Below are 9,042 nucleotides of genomic sequence, written 5' to 3'. Positions count from 1 at the left end.
AGCAGGGCAAGTCAGTAAGCAGACCCTCCATGGCCTCTGCGTCAGATCCTGCCTCCAGGTTCCTGTCCTGACTTCCTTCAGCGATGAACTGTGATGTGGAAGTGTAAACCAAGTAAACCCTTTCCTCCCCAAGTTGCTTTGGTCACGGTGTTTCACCACAGCGATAGAAACCCTGACTAAGACAAGGTCAGCTTCTGAGTAGTCAACACTACTGCACTAGACGGCACATCCTGCCCTGTAGGTCATTGCTGTTACTTCAACACTTCACAGTTGGGTAAGCTTGCTGTCCACTTTTCTTCTCAGCAGACCATGAAGCCCCTTCAGACACTATGAAGGCTGGCTGATAGGAAGGAAGCTTCCAGCTCAGCTCCAGTTGGATTTCTCTATGTCTTGTGACTAGAACGGGATCTTTTCAGGAATCTGGTCTTGTAGAAGGAAGCAGCGGGGCTGGGTCCCGCCACCCGGCCTCCGGCTAGCTTTACAACAGGGCTGTTTCCTGCCACCCGGCTAGGTTTACCCAAAGTAATTACACGGAAACTGTATTCATTTAAAATACTGCCTGGCCCATAGTTTCAGCCTCTTATTAGCTAATTCTCACATCTTCCTTTAACCCATATTTAGTAATCCGTGTAGCACCACGAGGTGTGGCTTACCAGGAGAGATCTTAACCTGCGTCCATCTCAGAGAGGAGAATCATGGTGACTGCATATGGCGACTGCCTGAAGCGTCTCCCCAACTCTACTTCCTTGTTCCCACAATTCTGTTCTGTCTACTCCACCTACCTAATTTTCTGTCTCTTAAAGGGCCAAGACAGTATCTTTATTAATAATGAAAGTAACACATAGACACTCCTCCATCATGGTCTTACCGTCAAGTTCTCCTGAGCAACCAGGAGCAACGGAAATAGCCAGTATTGTTTGTAGAAATGTTGGGGTCTCCTTAGCCAACAAGTTACAGGGAAGTGTCCCACACCTGACGTTGAAATTTCTTTGATAACCATGGCTTCTGGGAGGAGCATTATCTAGCCCATGGAAGATAGTGCCACTTAAAATGGGTTTTTATTGTATTTTCATTAAGCTTATAAAATAGGCTTCTGTATGTTTTTTCATAAATCTGTAATTTTTATTACCCTCCTCTCTTCTGTATCCTCCCCACTCCTCCCTGATCAGCCTTTTCTACCTATATTTTATTAACCATCTGTGTTTTCTTTTGAGAATTCAAGTTCCACAGACAGAACAGGTTGCTGGCTTTCTTGCTGCTGAGCTTTTCAGCTCCTCCTGTAGACGTGGCTCTCCTGTCAGATGTGTTTGGGGAGGCTCTTCTCTGTCCATAGGCCACCTCTTCACGCCATTAACTGTTGTTTTGCTGAGCAGCATTCTGACTTTGTGGATCACACTTGTCCGCCATTAGCCCTATGTCCTGTGCTTGCTTTTGCCAGGTGGGGGTGATGTATACCTTTAATCCCAGTGCTTGGAAGGCAGATACAGGCAAATCTCTGTGAGTTCAAGGCCAGCCTGGTTTACAGAGTGAGTTCCAGAACAGTAACAGGACTCTTACACAGAAAAACCCTGTCTCAAAAAAACAAAAAGAATCCCTCCTTTGTCCTCTAGTGGCTTCAGAAGCTCGGTTCTAACACATAGGTCTTTGATCTATTTGGAATTTATTTGTGTGTAGAATAGGTAAAGATCTGGTTCATTCTCCTACATGTAGATAGCCAGTTACCCCAGCACCATTTTCTAAAGATGCTATCTTTTCTTCAATGTGTATTTGTTACTGCTCTGTCAAGTCAGGTGGCTGTAATTGTGTGGACTCCTGTCTGGGTCCTCTAGTCCGTTCCACAGACCCGTGTGTCTGTGTGCTGGTATCATATTGTTCTTATCGCTGTAATTCTGTGATAGAACTTGAAATCAGATGTTTTGATACTTCCAGCAGTTATTATTCACAGGATAATGACGCTTTTGTGCTTCCATGTGCATTTTAAGATTTGTTTTATTACTGTAAAGAACTGACATTGGGATTGTGTTGAACTCGTAGATTGCTCTTTGTAGGATGGACATTTTTGCAGTATTGCTACCTGTCCATGAGCATAGGAGGCCTGCCCATCTCCCGGGTCTTTTTCAGCTTCTTTCCTTGGTGTTTTCAGGCTTTCGTTGTGGGGCTCTTTTCCTAAAGCTAATTTCTTTTTTTTTTTTTTTTTGTATGCTGTTTTATTGTATGCTACAGCCAGTGTATTTAAAATAGTTAAACCTTGTGAAACAGAAATCCATGAAGATTCAGAGAGGTAGATGTTAAGGATTGACAAGTACAGACTGTGTAATATGGCACGTGTTAGAGAAGCTTCTGTACAGACTTCAGATCTAGTTCTCTCGAATATCCACTGGGTCATGAAAAGTCGTTTAAGAAACCTCAAGATAGCTGACTACAAAAAGGAGCAGACTTTCTGGGGTCTGAAGGGATTTGTACTGGAAGACACTCCGGTCAGCAGAGGGTCATGTTGAGCATTCTGCAGACAGAACTGTTTCAAGTCTGCAGCTGCCTGGGAAACCTTCACGCGGTTGAGCCCGGCCTCCAGCCAGAGCTGCTGAACCACCTTCTTCATGGCGGCAACGCTAGAGGAACCCGACATGGCGCTCAAGACAGCCGTGCTGACTCGTCGGTCCTGAGGGGCAGCAGGTCGCGGGGCCCTAAGGCTAATTTCAAGGCATATCTTTTAGGCTGTTGTGAATGGGTTGTTTCCTTGATTACTTTCTCAGTGTGTTTGCCATTGGTATATAAAAAAGACGACTGGGTTTTAGAAGTTGATTTTGTAACCTGCCACTTTGCCCAACTTGTCCTTCAGGTCTAGGAGTTTCCCAGTGTTTACCTTAGGGTGTCTCAGATATAGAATCACGTCATCTACAAATAAGGCTACTTCGGCTTCTTCCATGTTTGTATCTCTCTTGTTGATTTATCTTACTGCTCCAGGCATGGCTTCTGGCACTGTATTGGATAGGAGTGATGGCAGGTGAGCACCCATGTCGTGTCCCTAATATTAGTGGAGATGCTAACGTTAATGGAGCGTTTCTCCATGTAGAATAATCTTGACTACAGATTTGGATGGGAGGTGTTCCCTCCATTTCTAGTTTCTTGGGGATTTTATCATGAAGGGATATTAGATTTTGTTATAGTGTTTTCTGTATTTATTGAGACACTCATGTGATCTGTCATTCAGATGGATTTTTGTTTACATAACAATTATATCTATTGAGTGCTTATGTTGAATCACCACTGTGTGCCTGGAATAACAACACTACCCTGACTATGGTGGAAGAATTTTTGGATGTGTTGAATTTAGTTTGCAGCAAGTATCTTATTGAGAATTTTATGTTCATTGGAGAGACTGGTCTATAATTTTTGTTTTGTTTTTGTCTAGTTTCAGAATCAGGGTGATATTATTTTTATGGAGAGTTTGGAAGTATATCCTTCCTTTTCTATCATGTGGCATAACCTGGGGAGTCCTGGCGTTAGTTTTCTCTTGCATGACTCGTAGAATCCTTGCTGCATCCATCTGAACTGGAAATTCTTTCAGCTGGGAGACTTTAGATTATGGCTTCACTCTTGCTTTTCTTTTTTTTAAGATTTATTATGTATACAACATTCTGCCTCCAAGTATGTCCGCACACCAGAGGAGGGCGCCAGACCTCATTACAGATGATTGTGAGCCACCATGTGGTTGCTGGGAATTGAACTCAGGACCTCTGGTAGAGCAGCCAGTGCTCTTAACCACTGAGCCATCTCTCCACCAGTCCCACTCTTACTTTTCTAGGTCTTTTAAGTTATTTCAACTGTGTGAACTGTGGCAGGTCACATGTGTTCAGATTTTCCAGCTTAGTGCCATGTAAATCATCAGTATGTGGCCCAACTTTCTGGATTTGATCAGTACCTGCTGTAATGTCCTCCTTTTAATCTCTAATGTTATTAGTTTGTGTCTTCTCCCTCTTTATCTTGGTTAGTTTGGCAGAGGGCTTGTCAACCATGTGCTAAATGTTGTCCTCTGCCTCATGCCCCATGGCATGTGCACTCCTCAAAAGACCATGAGCCGAGGACAAGCATAAGAGTAGTAGACACTAAAAAAGAAATCATGCTCACTGTGGGCCAATGGCCCACCTCAGTAGACACAGGGGCTCGCTGAGATGTCATACAATATGAGGAGGTGGTGTCTATGAAGTGGGAAATGGCCCTCACCAGAGGCTGGATCTTCTTTATCTGAGAAAAAAATGGTTTATACGCCAGCTTATGAGATTTTTATCACATCAGCCCAAATAGAGCAGTAGTATTGACCTAACAGAAATTATAATACAGTCTAACAAGATTTGAAGGAAATAGAAAGCTTACTTTTGAGCTGAGGATGGGGCAAAGAGAAACTACCTATTCTTTTTTTCTCTACTAGTAAATCAATATTTTGACCCCCCCCCCAAAAAAAACCCTCAACATCACAGCAATATCATTGTGTTGGTTGGCCACATGACAGCACATAGCAAAAGACTGAGCAGGCAAAGGTATCCATCTCCAGGCTGAGAACCAGAAAGGGGAGAGGGAGAGACTGAGCAGGCAAAGGTATCCATCTCCAGGCTGAGAACCAGAAAGGGGAGAGGGGGAGACTGAGCAGGCAAAGGTATCCATCTCCAGGCTGAGAACTAGAAAGGGGAGAGGGAGTTGTTTTTTTCTTTTTTTTAAAAAAAGATTTATTATGTATACAATATTCTACATTGCATGCCTGAAGGCCGGAAGAAGGCACCAGATCTCATTTTGAAATGGTTGTGAGCCACCATGTGGTTGCTGAGAATTGAACTCAGGACCTCTGGAAGAGCAGTCAGTGCTCTTACCTGCTGAGCCATCTCTCCAGTCCCCAGGAGGGAGCTGTTCTTTAGAAACAAATTTCTTCTTGACCCTTTAAATTTATGTTTGATCTTAAATTTTAGGCTAACCTACAAAGTAGTGAATGTCAACATGACATCATTGACATGTGCCATTATAGTTTGGACTTAAAATACATGTATAACTGGTTGTTTTGCAGGAAAAAATATATTGATTTCTGTTAAATTCAGGTTTTTTTTTCAAGAAAGTACAACTAATTGGAAGGAGCGACCAAAAGCCAGATACATAAACTAAAAGCCGAGATATCTTTATTGCTGTCTTACTTAAGTTTGGTTTTCAAAATATGAAAACTAACAATTGTGCCAGTTATATTGTTCAGTTGATTTGTAGAGTTTGGAAACATAGTTTCCAAGGAAATTACTAGAGGCACTAACTGTGGGACTCATGGATCAGAGGCAGTAATCTAAAGGGAGCTCATAAACTCTGCAACCAGGCTGAGCTACAGAATTATCAGGTGATATTCATGTCATCACAGCACAAAACAACTTCACGCATCTTAAAAGTACTAAGATTTTTTTATTCGTGTGTGTGTGTGTGTATCCTGATAAGTTTCATTATTTCCTTGCAGGAACATTAGTGAAGGCTTATTCAGAGAAGTGTGGGCACCTTACCAAATGTTTCCCCTTTGTTTACAGCTTCCCTTGAAAACTTGGAAGATTTTCCCCTTGGAGAAAACAGAATTGGAACTTCTTCCCTGATATCACTGGGGCATGGCATCAATAGGGTGGGGCTGAGAAGCTGCTGCCCTGCGGCAAGAATCGTGTCTGTAACTCTTGTCTTTGTACAACATCTTTATATGTTCACTGGTTTGTTTTTATCATTGATGCTACTTACTCAATGACTGGGCTTGGGCTCACAACGATCATCTTAGTAAATACCAGGATGAGCAGGTTCATAATGCCTGTCTTAGTTGATAACTGGGATGAGCAGATTCGTAATGTCTTTTTTAGCTGATATCAGGATAAACAGATTCATAATGCCTGTTTTTACTAGATACCAAGATGAGTAGGTTCATAAATGCCTGTCTTAGCTGATACTGGAATGAGCAGGTTCATAAATGCCTGTCTATTTGATAACTGGGATGAGTGGATCATAATGCCCATCTTTCTCGATACCGGGATGAGTAGGTCCATAATGCATATCTTACCCATTATCTTAATATCCTAGAGTGGATGTCAATACATCAAGCATTGTTGAAAACAAAAACAAAATGTCAGGCCTGTTGGCATTATATACATGCCTTTAATCCCAGCACTGTGAAGGTAGAAGCAGGTGGATCTTTATGAATTATAGGCAGGCCTACACAGTGGATTCAAGAACAGCCAGAGCCATGTGTGTGCTGGAGATCAAACCTGGCTCATGTGCAAGAGTAACAAGGGCTCTTAACCTCCTAAACCCTCTCTCTAGCACTTAGGTTTGGTTCTCAAAGGAGTGGTAGTTTGGATGCAAGGTTAGAGGCCACCAAGAGAACAAGTAAACAGAACAATTCATTCCTGCAGCAGGGACAAATGGCTGCATTTCAAGAGAAAGTTATAAGGCACACAAAGAATAAAGAAAATACGATCCAACCAAAAGAAAATAGTAATCTCCAGAAATTAAGTCTAAAGTTAAGCAGACCTATCAATAATCACTGTGGTGGTGTTTAGTGAGTTAAAAGGATCACGAATAATCAAGATAAAATTCAGAAACTAGGATCTGAGGATGTAGCTCAGTTGATGCTTGTCTATCAGGCGTGGAGCCCTGGGTCCCATCCCCGGCATCACACAGACTGAGCATGGTGGTACAGTGTGCATGAAACCCTGGGTTCCATCCCCGGCATCACACAGACTGGTCATGGTGGTACAGTGTGCGTGGAACCCTGGGTTCCATCCCCAGCATCACGCAGACTGAACAAGGTGGTACAGTGTGCACAGAGCCCTGGGTTCCATCCCCAGCATCACGCAGACTGAGCATGGTAGTACAGTGTTCGTGGAGCCCTGGGTTCCATCCCCAACATCACACAGACTGGGCTTGGTGGTATATACCCATAATCCCACCACTCAGGAGACAGAGGAAAAATGATCAAGAGTCCAAGATCATTCTCAGAAATGTCATGAATGCAAGGCCAGCCCGGAATACAAGAAATCCTATCCAAATAAAAACATAAATACATAAGTAAATGGTCAGGCATGGTAGCACACACCTTTAATCTAGCACTCTAGAGGTAGAATTCAAGGCCTACCTGGTCTACAGAATGAGTTCCAGTACAGTCAGGGCAACACAGAGAAACCCTGTAGGAAGGTAGGAAGGAAGGAAGGAAGGAAGGAAGGAAGACAGGCAGAAAAAGAAGAGGGGGGGATGTGCTATCTTCAGCAATAGAGTTTTATTATCAAATTCTCATGGGTACCCTAAGAGCGAGGGCAATAGGGGTTCTAGGCCCTCCTAACTCCCCTACGGGTGGTCAAATAATCACACACTGGGCTTTCTGTTTGATAAGCTTTGGGAGGACCATTACTCCTGTGTATAGAGTAACTCCAATTCATTTTTTAATAGAGAGTTCAAGAAATACTAGGTTTCCATATTGCTTTTTCAAACATCATTAGTGTTATTCTTCCCTCCACCTCTCCTCTGCCTTACTCTGCTATCTCCCTCCTTTAATAACTCCCCATTATTGCCCTCCCCCCTGTTATTCCACCTGGAAAGATATGTCTATTAGTGCAATGGTGGCACGGCTATCATAGGTGTAGCCAACTGCTTCACAGGCAGGAACTCATACCTGGTACTGTAAACCTGACCCCATGGCTGGAGGGGTCACAGGCCCTTCTGAAGGCTTTCCTCATACTCATCAGAGAAGTTTCTCTGTATAGAGACAACCAAGGAAAGAGAGGGGAATGTGTGAGACTATGGAGCGCTAAGTCCTAAACTTGACATCTATATCACACCCCTTAACCTCCCTCAAGGCTCAAGGAACATCAGAGAGGAGAGGCAGGAAGACTACAAGAAGCAGAGCCAAGCTGCTGTGACTGTACCCATGAACTCAGCAGCAGCTGCCATTGCTGACACAAGATCTGCACAGGATCAAGCCAACCAGGACTCCTCCCCCTGCACCAAGAAGATAATGGCTTAAGGGCTGACTGCTCAGGTGGGAGAGAGTTTTCTTCAGTAGCCCGCAGTCATTCCCCATGCTCCAGGAAGACATCCATGAGCATCTGGGCAGCTCTAATGAGACTCAGTGGGGGTTTTGTTTTCGTTTAGTTGATTTCTGGCAGAAAGTGGGGGGGGGGGCAGCCTGCGAGGAGTCGGAGCAGAGAATATTGTATATGATCTAACTACATTGTATGCACATATAAAATTATCAAGTCCTGACGAGGAGCAGAAGGAGGGAGAACATGAGAAAGAAAGTCAGGACCATGAGGGAACCTTCATCTGGCGATGGATGGAGATAGAGACAGAGCCACACATTGGTGCACCACACTGAGCTCCCAAGGTCCAAATGAGGAGCAGAAGGAGGGAAAACATGAGCAAGGAAGTCTGGATTGCGAGGGGTCCCCCCATCCACTGAGATGGTGGGGCTGATCTATTCGGAGCTTACCAAGCCCAGATGGACTGGGACTGAAAAGCATGGGATAATTCCGGACTCCCTGAACATGGCGGACAATGAGGGCTGCTGAGAAAGAAGCCAAGGACAATGACACTGGATTTGGATCCTACTATGCATACTGGCTTTGGGGGAGCCTGGCCTGTTTGGATGCTCACCTTCCTGGACCTGGATGGAGAGGGGAGGATCTTGGACTTCCCACAGGGCAGGGAACCCTTACTGCTCTCTGGATAGAAGAGGGAGGGGAAGTGGAGGGGGAGGGAGGTAAACGGGAGGCGGGGAGGAGGTGGAAATTTTTAATAAAAAAAATTATCAAAGAATAAATCTTAAAATATGGCTTTAAAACCTTTGCTCATGAGCTGGAGAGTTGAATCAGGAGTCAGGGAGCATGGGTGACTCTCGCAGAAGATGAGGGTTCAATTCTCAGCACCCACATGCTGTCTATAATTTCACTGGCAGAGGATCTGATGCCTTATTCTGGCTTCCTGAGGCACCAGGTCACAAGTGCTGCACAAACACACATGCAGGTAAAACACACACATTTATAA

General features: G+C 44.1%; 1 protein-coding gene across 1 annotated transcript; it reads right to left on the bottom strand.

The window, feature by feature from the left end:
- Window positions 1–2,322: 2,322 nt before the first annotated feature.
- On the bottom strand, window positions 2,323–2,626 carry LOC119816264 (guanine nucleotide-binding protein G(I)/G(S)/G(O) subunit gamma-5-like). The gene has a single exon (XM_038333171.1). It carries the CDS (start codon window positions 2,624–2,626, stop codon window positions 2,420–2,422), a length of 207 nt encoding a protein of 68 aa, XP_038189099.1. The 3' UTR covers window positions 2,323–2,419.
- Between the last annotated feature and the right edge of the window lie 6,416 nt (window positions 2,627–9,042).

This window comes from Arvicola amphibius, chromosome 1, assembly GCF_903992535.2.
Source record: "Arvicola amphibius chromosome 1, mArvAmp1.2, whole genome shotgun sequence".
NCBI classification, from domain to species: domain Eukaryota; kingdom Metazoa; phylum Chordata; class Mammalia; order Rodentia; family Cricetidae; genus Arvicola; species Arvicola amphibius.
Note: the sequence above shows the minus strand (reverse complement) of the source record. Positions and strands in the feature narration are given on the sequence as shown.